The following is a 15,649-nucleotide window of genomic DNA, read 5'->3' on the forward strand; positions in this document are numbered from 1 at the left end:
TAAGTAAGCTTCTTCTAAATGTGGACAAATTAAAGAATTTTCCTCAGAAAAAAGTATATGTACACAAGTTGTACATATCATGAAAACTAGTTATAAAAAACATATGCATATTCTGTTTTAATATGAGGTTTCTTATGACTTTAATTTACAAACTAAACAATGTAGGAACAATTATTAAAATACTTGAATTGACCTCACTTTGGTAATCTTTTCTATTGACAACCTTCAAATATGGAATTCCTAATTTTTGTCTCAATTTAAAGTCAGTTTTGGTCACACGAAGATTTTTAAAGACATTTTAAATACACACTATTTTGTTAAAATTATAAGTATGTAATAAAACTACACTTAAATGTGATGTCATACTTTTTACAGTTACATGCAGGTTGGGTCGAATTTTATAATATATACTCAAAATTTGATTTGATTTGCTTTTTTATTATTTGAAAACTTGATTTGTTTGTTGTTTGTATCATTTGGTCAGATACATATTTTTTTTTGTGTTTTTCAGAATGACACAAAAATTTAAAAAAAAACCCAAAAAACCCTTTTGAATACCTTCTGTACATCAGTTTGCTCTTAATGTGTTTAACAATTATTTAGAAATAATTTATATTCACTAAATGTTCTTGACTTTTGATTGTTTGTTTTGTATAATTTATCTAATCTAAATAAAAACATCTGTGATTTCTTCATAACAAAATGGTACAAACAATTTACCAAGTTGATCATAACTTACAGCCCGTAACAGAGTAGTGATCGAATTCGCGTTTCTTTACCGTCAGAATAAGTTACTTTATCGACAAACAGAGACATAATTTAATTTTCTTCATCGCCGGACAAAATATTTCATGTCCAACGTGTAAGTTTTCATTGTTTAAGTCGAAGTTTTGTTTTTACACAGTAAAACATTTTTTATAATCAACCTCTGTCATTGGCATTTTCATTTTAACGGTAAAGGATTAAATACGGGATCTCCGAATTTTCTATCATTTGTTACGAGGAAATCATTATTCAATCGAACATATGTCTTTGTTCATGACACATATTATGAAATACAAAGCAGTTGAAATGATCAAATACTTTCGAACTGAAGGAAACAAAAATACATAATCTAGAATGTGTGCTCTGTCATAAACAATGGCTTCGTCGTACGAATCGACGATATCATGTTACATGTAACTGATCTTAGCTGTAGAAACAGTTGGTGCGACCTCTATTCTATAGTTAGGACCATTTTATAATAAATACCCTTTTGTACAAGAATACTTTCTTTATAAAAGTATAGATCTGCTGGTTAAGATTTTTTTATAACTTTCATTATTGTGGCGACGCGCAATGAAATTCAGATTAATTTATAAATGAAGTTGTACATAAATTTTTGGTCATAAACACAAATCTTTTAAACAGTTCGACGAGTGTGTCAATGTTACAGTAGTCTGTTTACTGTAAGTTACTAAGCTTGGCCCGATTCATCTGTCATTTATGAAAACTAATTCACCACTTTCTGAGACATTCATTTTTATTTCACCATCAGACATGGAGCTACATTTGTAACCTAAAGGAAAACTCTCAAATTAAAGAAATTTGACATGATATACTGAAACTTTCTTATAATCAATTAAACGACTGCTTTTCTTATATATGTTACGGGCTGTAAACATAAACAATTATTTTGTTATCAACTCTTATAAGGAGTTATTTCCCTTTAAAAATTAACAAAATTTTGAAAATTTGTATTTTGAGAACCGGAAGTCGTAGAGACTTGGGCCGTTCACCAATAATTTTTAGTTCGTGTGACCTTTAATTTGCATCCAAGGTCAAATGAAGCTTGAAACTGAGTACATGGAAATTTGTATGTCTAAATGAAATTTGGATACAGCCCGTAACAGAGAAGTGATCGAATTGATGTTTCTTTACCGTCAAAATTAGCTACGTTATCGACAAACTTAATTGAGTAGTGACCGAACTATTTGTACTTTAACGTTTAAAAGATTGACAATGCTGACAAACTTTCATGTGTCGATAATCATGCAAGTTTAATACCGATAATATTGAAAAAAATTCTAATAATATGAAACAAGATATGTCCATGCACCATTTCGATTGGGCGAAAAGTAGTCATTTCTTCAAAGTCAGAACAGAAAAAAAAGATTTATGGAAGGACGTCTTGATAGTATTATTTCCTTTAAAATGTTACCCAAAACTAAAAGAAATATACTGGTAAACAATTAAAAAGGTGTTTGATAGGAATGAAGTCCTTTATTTTTTCGGACTACAATGTGTACCGTATGTGTGATGGATTTGAATTCAATCAATAACTTTGAAATGTTTTCTCATATGTATACACAAAAGGGAGGACTGGTATTTGTACTTCTGTTAGAATATGTCTTCGTCCGTTTCACATGCCAAATTTTTTTCTAGTACAGTTTAAACGGGAAAATTTTGTTGACAACTTTTTTTTTCATATGACAAAATATTGAGGCAGCAGATTTTTAAAGTCAAAATCAGGGTCAGAAAATTGTTTTCTAAAAACTACCAGGCCCCTTCCTCCATGAAAATTAAATGGTCCGTTGCAAAAATCAAAAATCCCACATGTTCAACTTCCAAATTTGACAAGATTCTATTCTTAACTGTCGGATAATATACTAGGATAACATAGAAAATGTCCTGTATGGGACGATTCTGTACTCATGCTTAACGCGTAGTTGAGTACAAGTGTCCTCGTAGTGAACGCACCCGACTACGCGTGCAGTAAAAAGTGTACTCTTACGTCGAATACCGGGCAGTTTCTTTGTTATATCTGTACTTTATCAAATACATGTACATGTTAATGTTTACTTAATATTAAATAGGTAAAAATTATTGCTGAAAGCCTGTTCAGGGTTTCTTTCTTGTGTATGATTATATAATTTTTCACATGCCTGAACTCATTGACGATAATGTAAGGTGCTCTATTAGAAAAAAAAATGATTTCTAGTTCGGGTATGAAAAAGAAATTTCGCCTTTTCTTGAGCCTGTTTTGTACATTTAGTTTAACAGATATGATCCAAAGGAAATTTTCACATGGAACCTTCGGTAAATAGGAAAATGAAAAACTATGGGGTAATTTACAGAGAGACCACACTCCATCCATGAGAAAAACGGAGGGAATTTAAAAATCTAGAGGTCTCCACAAGGCTTTCAACAAGGGTGGAATCTCACTCCTTCTGAAAAGCTCTAATTTCTCAAGAGATTCTGGAACTATTTCTCTTTTTGTATATCATAAACATTCAATTCGGATTTGAATTTAATTTACCGAAACATTTCCGTACATTTAATCTTAGGACGGTCAGAACATTTTAAGGACGCAACAGATCTAAGTACAATTTAAAGTAGTACATAGATGTGCAATAATTCAGCTTCCTGTACATTTTCATGAAGTTCTAAATTTTGAATGTTGATTTCTTTAAAAAAAACACCGTTTTTTTACAATAAAAATCTCAAAATGTCTGTTAACATTGAAAAAGTTTGACCATGAAAAATCACATATATAAGAAAAGCAGTCGTTTAATTGATTATAAGAAAGTTTCAGTATATCATGTCAAATTTCTTTAATTTGAGAGTTTTCCTTTAGGTTACAAATGTAGCTCCATGTCTGATGGTGAAATAAAAATGAATGTCTCAGAAAGTGGTGAATTAGTTTCCATAAATGACAGATGAATCGGGCCAAGCTTAGTAACTTACAATAAACAGACTACTGTAACATTTACACACTCGTCGAACTGTTTAAAAGATTTGTGTTTATGACCAAAAATTTATGTACAACTTCATTTATAATAAATTAATCTGAATTTCATTGCGCGTCGCCACAATAATGAAAGTTATAAAAAAATCTTAACCAGCAGATCTATACTTCTATAAAGAAAGTATTCTTGTACAAAAGGGTATTTATTATAAAATGGTCCTAACTATAGAATAGATAGTTTACCACAGAAATCTTAAACGGAACCGAAGCTTCGACAATTTTAAACACAGAAGAGATTTGAAAATGAATTTAACTTTAAATAAACACTGAAATAATTTTAATACCTCGAAGGTGTAAAGAATAAACCAACAATCTCAATCTTTAAAAGTCATTTATGTCTTCATTGCACTAACCGACGAGTTCATGTTTACAGTAGAAACAGTGAATGTGACTTCAATAAATTCATTATCATTGTAGTCATGAATATTTATCGCTCATATTAAATTGATAAAGATTTTATCGAGGTCGCACCAACTGTTTCTACAGCTAAGATCAGTTACATGTAACATGATATCGTCGATTCGTACGACGAAGCCATTGTTTATGACAGAGCACACATTCTAGATTATGTATTTTTGTTTCCGTCAGTTCGAAAGTATTTGATCATTTCAACTGCTTTGTATTTCATAATATGTGTCATGAACAAAGACATATGTTCGATTGAATAATGATTTCCTCGTAACAAATGATAGAAATTTCGGAGATCCCGTATTTAATCCTTTACCGTTAAAATGAAAATGCCAATGACAGAGGTTGATTATAAAAAATGTTTTACTGTGTTAAAAAAAACTTCGACTTAAACAATGAAAACTTACACGTTGGACATGAAATATTTTGTCCGGCGATGAAGAAAATTAAATCATGTCTCTGTTTGTCGATAAAGTAACTTATTCTGACGGTAAAGAAACGCGAATTCGATCACTACTCTGTTACGGGCTGTATTAACATTGCCATATGTTCTTGTACATGCTGCCATTTTGAAATCGATTCTATCTCAAAAACTTTTTAAGAAAAATGTAAATGAAAGAAATTGTTTCAAGGGGATATAACTCTCAAAATGGATGATGAAATCCTACGCAGCCTCATACGGTAATACATCATGATGAAATCTACCTATCGTCCAAATAAGATAATGATATCTTCAAAAACAACGAGAGGGGGCCATGTTGAAAAAAACCCAATAAAAGGGAGATTACTTATAAAGGGGATAATGAAATCCTTAACAGGGTCATCTGGTAATACCTCATGATGAGGTCTATCGATGGTCCATATTTGGTTTTTATAACTTCAAAGGAAATGTGGAGAGGCCATGCCAAAAAAAAATGTTGGAAGAAAAAAAAGAAAAAAACTAGTATCTCAATTGTTTGTAAAACAATCGAAAGGTCTTTCCTGTAAACGTGATGTTTTCGAAATGTACTTTGTATGACCTTTCGTTTGATATACGACAAGCATACCTTCTGAAACTTTTCGCTTTTTAACCTTAATGACTCGATCCACCTACATTTTCGAGATCAGCAGTATGATAAATGTAACGTAGACTTGATGATCTTGCATTTGATATGCAACAACACCATGTTCTCGAAAGTTTGATTTTTGCACTTAATAACCCCATTTAACTAATTTTTGGAGGACAGGAATTTGATATTTGAAATGCACACTATGTGACCTTTCATTTGATATACAACAACAGTATCTTAAAAGAAAATTTATTTTTTGCACTCAATGACCTTACCCAACCCATTTTTTTGGGACGTCAATTTGATATTTAAAATGTACGCTTCATGGCTTTCATTTGATATGCGACAACCTAACCATATATTTTTATTGTTTGCACTAAATGATCCACCCTTCCCAGTGGGATAAAAAAAAAGGGGTTAAAAATTTTCATTTTCGAGTAGAGCTCATTAAGACCTTTAATTTGATATATCTAATGAGCCCATTCGGCAAAGAGCCCGAAATGACGCAATATCAATTATATAAATAGAACTTATGAAACTTACAAAGTCAATGCAAAACATGAAAATTTCAATGCATATAACTATGTTAACCTCTTCAATTTCTTAAACATTTTAAGTGGTAAGCTGTTGTTGATTCAGAAATACATGCCTCTGCTCGCAAAATTTCAAACTGCATTATCTCTAAAACGACAATAGATATCTCAAATCTGTTAAATGATAAATGATCTACAGTTGAGGGACAACATTATAGAAAAAAAACAATTTCAAAGTTCATCAAGGTCACGATAAATCATCAAATATATGATGCAATACCAAACTTGAGAACCGGAAGTCGTAGAAACATTGGACTACCACCATTTAACTCCGGACCACTTGACCTTTCAAATATCACAAGGTCATAGTATACTGTGAAGGTCAAGGTGAAATTTCATCATGACCTTTCATTGACCTCAAATTGAAGGTCTTGAGTTACTGATAATTTTTGCAGTTTATATTACGTTGATATATGTGACCTTTAAAAAGATATACACAAAATATTATATTTTTAATAATCATCCCGTTGTAACTTTTGAACAGACGGTCGGACATTTTTGGGGTTATTGTATAAAATGTAGAGCTCGTCGAGAGGAACAATTTATACGCTGTATGTATGCAGCAAAGTCTTATCGTCTTATATGTAAGCTTGAAATTGCAGCGTAATTTTTTTTGGTACTCTGTGACCTTTGACCTTGGGTGCATATTAAAGGTCACACGAATTAAAAATTATTGGTGAAGGTTCCAAGTCTCTATGACTTCTGGTTCTCGAAATAGAATTTTTCAAATATTATTTATAATTTTTAAAGGGAAATAACTCCTTATAAGGCTTAGTTACAAATTAATTGTTTATGTTTATAAACATTGCCATCTGTTCTTGTACATGCTGCCATTTTCAAATCGATTCTATCTCTAATACTTTTAAAGAAAAATGCAAATAAAAGAAATTGCTTCAAGGGGACATAACTTTCAAAGGGGATGATGAAATTTTACGCAGCCTCATATGGTAATACATGATGATGAGATCTAATTATTAATTAGGTAAGCATGGTAAGGTCATGATATCTTAATAAAAACAACGAGGGGGTGCCATGTCGAAAAAAAACAATAAAAGGGAGAGAACTTCTACAGGGGATGATGAAATCCTACACCGCCTCATCTGGTAGTACTTCATGATGAGATCTACCGATGGTCCATATTTGGTCTTGATAACTCCAATAGAAACGGGGGAGGCCATGTAAAAATAATGCTGGAAGTAAAAAAAAACTAAAAAAAAAATAGTATCTCAATTGTTTGTAAAACAATTGAAAGGTCTTTCCTGTAAAAGTTATGTTTTCGTAATGTACTTTGTACGATCTTTCATTCGATATGTGACAACGCCATGTTCTCGAAAGTTTAAATTTTGCACTTAATAACCCCATCCAACTAATTTTTGGAGGTCAGGAATTTGATATTTCAAATGTAAACATCATGACCTTTCATTTGATATATAACAACCTTAAGCCTCGGTCACACCTTACCGGATAGCACGAACGGACGCCTAACGGATGAAAATAAAGGTTGTCCGTTGACAAAATTGTTATCCGTTGGGAGTCCGTTGATGTACTGACCGAATAAAACGGACGTGTAACGGATGCATAACGGACACACACCGGATATGCAACGTACGAGAAACGGAAAGGTAACGGACAGAACGGATGTCGAACGTACATGTACATCCAACGGACGAGTACCGCATATAACGGACACCTAACGGAAGCGTACCGGATAAAACGGATATACGGAAAAATCAAAGGCGACAATAATAAGACATGTAAATCGCATAAATATTCAAAATGTGTCTGTGTAACTGGTTTTGGTTTGTTCTTCAAAATTCCGCCAAAGGGCAGTGTCTGGCCTGAATAGGAACTGCTTGATTGTGAAGACGTGCCTATACTCCAAGTTCGATTATGAATAATAAGAATAAATGAACGTTAAGAAATCTGACATACCAATAATTGGCATTTCTGACGCAAAATTTTCAATTGGTATTTATTCGTTTCAGATCCGTTCATTATCCGTTTTATCCGTTATACGTTCGGTAGAAGTCCGTTTCTCATCCGTTCAACATCCGTTTTATCCGTTAAACGTCCGGTAGAAGTCCGTTGGTGAATTTATCTTCCAGACCTCCAACGGATGTATAATGGACACGTAACGGATACAAAACGGAAACGAAACGGACGAGTACCGTACAAAACGGACGCCTAACGGACGTTCAACCGACATTTTATCCGTTGGACGTCCGTTCAAAGTTTTGAACATGCTCAAAATTTTCCACCGGACAGAACGGACGTCGACAGATAAAACGTACGCTTAACGGACATGCAATGGATATGGACGGACGTCTAACGGATAAGAACGGACGTCTAACGGACATGAACGGATTGAAAAAAAGTTATCCGTTAGGCGTCCGTTCGAGCTATCCGGTAAGGTGTGACCGAGGCTTAAATTTATCTTAAAGAAAATTTATTTTTTGCACTCAATGACCCCATCCAACCAATGTTTTTGGGACGTCAATTTAAAATTTGAAATGTACGCTTTATGTTCTTTCATTTGATATGCGACAACCTTACCATCCGAGAAATTTGAATTTTTGCATTAAATGACCCCACCCTTCCCCCTGGGAATTTAATTAACATCAGAGTAATATGAAAGCAAGAACTTTATGTATGCCAATGTTTTATTAATATACATGTATGTACAAAAAAATCTCATTACAAAAACACTAATCATTTAGTTGCCTGTTTTGTATTTCCATGAGTAATACATTCGTCCCAGTCAGGCCAGAATGTCTCCTTCATCCGTTCACAATAGTCACATAAGTTTTTATACTCTGAAAATTAAAAAAAAAAACAGATTTTCTAAATTGTTTCAGCTGAGTTTAGTTTTTCTATAGTTATCAAAGTACTTTATTGACGAGATCATTTTATATGTCAGCAATATTCGTGTATTTGAGGAAAATGCACATTTTGATAGAGAATTAGTAAACGGTTTGCATTGGTTTTTTTTTCATTTTTTCATATTGTTCATTTATACTTGTAGCAAAAGTGAAGAAAGAAAAAAGAAAAACTAGACTTTCTGCTGCATATTTTTTTTTAGCTGGAAGCTTTTTGACAGTGTCAATATATTTACGCCAGTATGCATATATTCTTATAATTAGTTAAATCCTTAAATGCTTTATAGACAATCTAAAGGGCTATAAGATATAGAACTTTAAGGTTTTTACTAGGTAGTTTGAAATAATAAGTAAAAGTCAATCATTCATGACATTGTTTTCTGTTACAAGATACATTAACTAACCAGAATCCATTTTAAAGTACAAGTAACACTATTAGGTTTACAATCAACAGGGAGGTCAAATATAAGAACAGAAATGTCCCTGTCGTCGTATTCATAAATAGATTATGCTTTAAACTACGTGCTGGTATAAATATCGTACATTAAAAAAAAAATGAAAGTGTTAAACAGTTCATCAGTGGCATTTTATACTTTTTAGAATTTGTTGAATCTAAAATTTTCATTCGGAAGCCACACATACAAGAATGATCAGGACATTTGGGAAATATGATACTTACTTTTGATTGTTGATTCTACTGGAGTTCCGAACGATTGCCAGTAAGCATTACTAAGCAGACCAAATACACTACAATCTGCTTGGCATGGCTTGTCTCCTAGCAGGAATTTTTTATTACCTAAAACAGAATTTAAGTACAAGTAAAGTTAAAATAATGTTACACGCTCCAATTTCTACACTACAATGCCAGTTAAATTCCCGTTCATGAACGTGACCTACCGAATTAGACTATTTACCGGATTTGTTATCACATAAGCAACACGACGGGTGTCACATGTAGAGCAGGATCTGCTTACCCTTCCGGAGCAACTGAGATCACCCCTATTTTTTTGGTGGGGTTCGTGTTGTTTATTCTTTAGTTTTCTATGTTGTGTCATGTGTGCTGTTGTTTGTTTGTCTTTTTTATTTTTAGCCATGGTGTTGTCAGTTTGATTTAGATTTATGAGTTTGACTGTCCCTTTGGTATCTGTCGTCCCTCTTTTTTAAAAGGGAGGCGGCGAAAGATATCAAAGGAACATTCAAACTAATAAGTTGAAAATATACTGAAGATGCCATGGCAAGCACACAAAAAAACGACCAAAAAGAGGCAACACAGTATACAAAATACAACATGGAAAACTGTAGACTGAGCAATGCATACCAGGGGTGATCCCAGGTGCTCCACAAAGTGACTTTTACACAGGTCTTTTCACCACAATCACCCTAATATGGCATATCAAAATGAAATTGATGTATAGCTTAAGTAATAAATTGCATTTACTAGCAATCTTAGAGAGTAAACGTATGGCTACTCTTCAGTAAGTATGTTCCGTCATATTTCTTTAATCATGCGTATTCACGTGCATGATCGAGGAAATTGGAGAAAAAAACGAGAGTCGCTTTTGAATACGAATTTCACAGTTGCAAATGGCAAATATTTGAACTTTGTTCTGAACCACTATAATAGAATTTTATTGACTACCTCCTCCCCCTCAACCACCTACAGATCTTTTGACATCCTAGCGGGAAAACGCTGTTTGGACCAATTCTATTATTATAAAAGGACTTCGGGAGATTTTTCTACAAGGGCAATGTCCATAAATTCATTGTTATATTATTTCAATTATTGATAGTATATAAAGCATGTGAGAAAAAAAATAGGTACGTTTCCATGGGACACAGATAATGCTCCCTTTTGTATGTAACGTTATAAAGGGGCACAACTCTAGACAGATTAAAGTGACACCACCAGAATACTGGATCTGTTTATGTAGTAATAAGCATTGTGTATCAGTTTCATAACATTTTGTTGAGCCAAACTAAAGTTTAAGAAAAACAAAAAAAAAATGCAGCAATTTTCCCATTTGTAAAGGGGCAAAACTCTAGAATGATAATAGTGACGCGCCAAATGAAAACAACACAAGTTACAAATGTCATGCGTCCGAAGCGCTTCTCGTGATGTATAAGAACCGAAACAGTTGAAGAGCTATGAGAACAAAATGGTCCTGAAAATAATAGCCAAATTCATTTACATTGTACCTGAAAGATCAATTTTGTCTGAGGGAGCTGAAATCCTAGTTTCCTAATCACGTGAGCAATGCAATAAATATTACACTTTGATTAACACTTTACCTAAGAAATTAGATAACGCCTTAAAATCAAGCTCCATAATATGGTACACCTCATTTGGATTATGTCGTCCCATTCCATGGGCAAACGCCATTTTCTTCATTTGTCGTCTGATAAAATAACCAGTTAATGACGGAATTTTCATGACTTTACAAGATGTCCAGTTTTCATCATATACCCATCTATCTAGTACGAATGCCCTGTAATGAATGTAAAAACGCAGTCAAAAGATCGGTAGTTTTAAATCGGTCAATCCTAAAACCTTTACAAAAGAAGAAAACTTAAAAAGAAATTTTCAAGGTAGTTTAAAACCTAGTTAATAATTAATATCTATAAAAACAAGAATATGTCCCCAGTACACGAATGTCCCACTCGCACTATGATTTTCTATGTTCATTGGACCGTGAAATTGGGGTAAAAACTCTAATTTGGTATTAAAATTAAAAAGATCATATCATAAGAAACATGTGTACTAAGTTTGAAGTCGATTGGACTTCAACTTCATCAAAACCTATCTTGACCAAAAACTTGAACCTGAAGCGGGACAGACGGACGGACGGACGGACGGACGAACGGACGGACCAGAAAACATAATGCCCCTATACTATCGTAGGTGGGGCATAAAAAAGTATTACTCTAACAACCGTATTTTGGAACCTAAATAACACATTTAATAATCAACAAAAGGGTGATGATGCCTTTCATCATTTTCTGAGGGTCGACAGAGGGTGCAACGAATTTGTTTTTATTCAAACATATTATATTTTTAACTTTTGAGGGGACGAGGCGATTTTTCAACTTTGTTAGGTGATTAACAGTCCTGCTGATGACTTTCGTAATCAAGAATAGGTTCCACCGAGCGATACTCGAGTACTCGTTGACATTCCCATAAGTATTGTATATTTTTGTCTAAAACGAAACGAAAGAATTACAAAAGTCATGTTGTTTTTAACTATACGTGTATTAAAAGTGTATTATCAAGCCATTGAGTTCAAAAATACTGGTCACTTTCTAGTTTAAAAGTATGTTAAGCTATTATGACATACAAGTACGTGTATATGTCACAAAACATATATTATTGATTATTGACATACCAGTATGTGTTTTCTTCTAACATTTTCTGGAAAGCTCTTGCTATTCCCCTGTCCTTTACTGTAAAATCTTTATCTAGATCGATTCCTAGTTTATCATTTAAATATTCTATACAAAATTCAGAATCTGCAATCTCTTCTCCATTGTATTCAATCCACGGCCATTTTCCTTTCTTGCTGGGAGTGAAACCGTGTTCATTCTGAAACAAGCGGCAGTATATAAGAAATATAAAAATATATTTTTATTCAAAAACAAATTACTTGCACATGTATATATATTCACAAGACATATAATATACTAAAGTGACTGTAGTATAAATTTTTTTGCTGTTCCCCCCCCCCCCCCCACCCATTTAAATTGAGTTTGACTCAACAGCACACGGTTAGTGCCTTTTGACTGAGTCTGCATAAGGCACTAATATACGTGAATCAAGCGCAGTCACTATGTCAATTCGCTTATCAAATCTCGTTAAGTATCGTCAAAGAAAACAAATATACTACTTTTTAAACGGTAAAGCTTTTGTGCAGTTTACCTATTTCCTCATGTATATTTTAATATGATCAACTACATGTACCTCTCAATAAAATGAATAGGAAATACTGCTGAGTTTCTGAATTTGGTAATATCGTTAGAATTTATGAAATAATATCATTTTCTTTGTTTGATCATGTTGTTTTGAAAATTTTAATAAAAGAGAAGGTATTCCTGTTTACCATAATTGTGATATAGATCAAGTATGGGTTTACTGTAAAAAATCAGATTAAAACAGTCATATGTATCTTTAAAATACATAACAGATCATACATGTATACCTACTTTATATGGAATCTTTGCCATACGGAGGTAAGTTTCTACTTTAATAGCATATGGTGTCATACTGGGTGCATATGGACCTCGATCAAACTGATGAAGTATTACTGTATCTCGAGGATGATCCTTCCTAAAATTAGAAGAAAAGAACAAATTGAGTATGGAGATTGTTGATTCGGCTCTTTAAACGCGTTCTTCCGAAGAGAAAATACGGTTATTGAAGTGATGAAGTACGGTGGTAATAAATCATATCACGGGTCAAATTCCTAAACCTAATCCTAAATAGCTCATAATTCTAAAAATACAAAAAAAAGTACAAAAAAATAGGTCGCACAAAGCGAACAATACCGATAAAAGGAGACCTTACTAAATATGATGTATGCCTTAATATAAAATCCATGTGAGGTGCTGCTGGAATGTTGCTTCATAATTCACAATTGGAAAGCTGAATTCCCCCGTTTGGTCTTTGTTTAATCTACCGACCCCAATTGTCCATGTCTATTTGCATATTAAGATTTCAGGCAGACTTAACTATATAATTTCGATTGGATAGATGCATTCAACATAGTCATTCAACTATAAATATTTATTGAGGGAACATCATTTTTATAGCGAATCATGAATTCAAATTGCAATGCCAACTTCTTTTTATTTTTTCTGAGAAACACCCGTATGAAATCTATTTCGTATGAATAAGAAACAATCTACAAGATAAAAAGCACAGTTGTTTCCCATGAGAATGCCGATTGTTTGATGAAAAATATGTCCTCAGAACAGTCATAACAAATGTAGTGTCAATAAAAAATGAAACACCTTGATGGTGTCAGTCTTAGATTTAGAATCATATACTTGTTTGGGGTACTATGATTAATCCGTTTCCTGAAACAAGAAATTGGTATCAATGTTGGCATTTTTTAATTGAAACAAAGAGGATGTATTTCTTTCAATTTGTTGTTAAATTTAGAATGAGAATCACCAAAGGACAGAGAAGTCAAGTGCTATTATACTGTTGCAAGACCAGAATCACTAAATGACAGAGAAGTCAAATGCTATTATACTGTTGTAAGAGGAAAGAGACTTAGATCACATAGATATTTGTAATATTTTGGTATCCACATCTGACTCAAATTTCCCAAGAGGTTCCCCCGTTACAATGAATTACAAATATATTGAATTGATGTGAATACTTTTGAAAAAGGTATGATGTAGCGATATAACGTTATTGTGTGGACACTTATGAAATTCCAGTTCCCAATACAGTGAAGCTGCAAAATTTCCCGCTTTTTTGAAAGGCTTCAAACTTCGCGTTTCTTTTTATTCTTATTTTCCCATATTCCATTTTTTATTACCATATACATTTATATCCTACATCCTCACTTGTTTACTCCTATATTCCACCTCCCAATTGTTTACCCCTAAACACTATACAAGAAAAGCGTGACATACCTCTCAAGTGATTTATGATAGAAATCACAAATATGATAGATTTCTAATGTTTATGGTTTCTTTCTCTCTATTCATGGGGTATAGGGGAGGGTTGAGATCTCACAAACATGTTTAACCCCGTCGCAATTTTGCGTCTGTCCCAAGTCAGTAGCCTCTAGCCTTTGTTAGTTTCTTGTGTATAATTCGGAGTTTAGTATGACGTCCATTATCGTTTGAACTGTCGTGAGGAAAGGAGAAAAATAACTGTTTTTATCAAATCTCATATAAGATCATATAATATTGTCGAGTTTTCATTATGTTTGATCATGTTTGTTTTGAAAATGTATTTGCTATAACCAAAATTGGTTTTTTGTCTGATTTGCAAATAAAGAATTATTATTATCACTAAACTAGTACTATACTAGTCCCGTCAAAGAAAAAAAATTATAATAGCCTTTCAAGACGTCATAATTATTTGGACTAGTACTATACATATTTTAAGGGGCAAGCTGAAGGACGCCTCCGGGTGCTGGAGTTTCTCGCTACATTAATTGAAGACCCATTGGTGGCCTTCGGCTGTTGACTGCTCTATGGTCGGGTTGTTGTCGCTTTGACACATTCCTCTTTCTCAATGTTAAAGTTATGTATATAATGTACAGAAATGATTAATATATTAATTGTAGTGCTGATGAAATAATGTGAATATAATGAATGTGACTTACTTGGGAGATTTGCTTCTGATTTTTTTCCATGCGACATAAAGCACGACAGACGAAATCAGTACCGTTCCACTTGCTTTTGCTAAAAACAATACTTCATCACTCTCCATGGCCATGTTTCTCTCTTGCACTATTGATCATCAATTTTGTGTACACAACTTTCGCACACAATTAGAGTACATATAATAGTGTACATTTAAATGTATAGTTAACTTCACCTATTTTTGTGTTTTTCGATCAGATGAATAATTCATATATTTCTGACTTATTTGAACAGGTATCACATTAAATCGTACAGAATGAAATTGGCGTTGCGTTCGAGTGGATTTATACCGAAATAACCAGAGTTATTTCCCTTACCTCATATTTTTTTATTAAACCAATCATGGGCCCTTATCAGGCAAGATACAAAAACATCATACAATGATTATATAAACATTAGTGAAATACACAATATTATAAGTAATACACAAATAATAAATTGATAATATGAGCAATGTAGGATATAATTAAGGTAAGAGACATTGAGTGCAATGAGGTCGATTTAATATTAAAAGAATATGATATAAAGTTTATTAATACGGAAACAAAAAGTAAAAATAGA

General features: G+C 33.0%; 1 protein-coding gene across 2 annotated transcripts in view; it reads right to left on the minus strand.

The window, feature by feature from the left end:
• Nucleotides 1-15,449, minus strand: part of LOC139511702 (failed axon connections homolog) — a 69,413-nt gene extending 53,964 nt beyond the window's left edge. Inside the window, exons 1-6 of one of the 2 annotated variants that reach the window (XM_071298731.1) lie at nucleotides 15,049-15,449; nucleotides 12,908-13,031; nucleotides 12,094-12,290; nucleotides 11,003-11,199; nucleotides 9,393-9,509; nucleotides 8,480-8,650 (exon numbers count right to left, since the gene is read on the minus strand). In XM_071298731.1, coding sequence (XP_071154832.1) covers nucleotides 8,547-8,650; nucleotides 9,393-9,509; nucleotides 11,003-11,199; nucleotides 12,094-12,290; nucleotides 12,908-13,031; nucleotides 15,049-15,161 — 852 coding nt within the window. In that variant the 5' untranslated portion in view covers nucleotides 15,162-15,449 and the 3' untranslated portion in view covers nucleotides 8,480-8,546. Of the gene's footprint in view, nucleotides 1-8,479; nucleotides 8,651-9,392; nucleotides 9,510-11,002; nucleotides 11,200-12,093; nucleotides 12,291-12,907; nucleotides 13,032-15,048 lie in introns of those variants that run through there. The other variant, XM_071298733.1, reaches the window with a different exon arrangement.
• Nucleotides 15,450-15,649: the final 200 nt, after the last annotated feature.

Source organism: Mytilus edulis, chromosome 2, assembly GCF_963676685.1.
Source record: "Mytilus edulis chromosome 2, xbMytEdul2.2, whole genome shotgun sequence".
Classification (NCBI taxonomy): domain Eukaryota; kingdom Metazoa; phylum Mollusca; class Bivalvia; order Mytilida; family Mytilidae; genus Mytilus; species Mytilus edulis.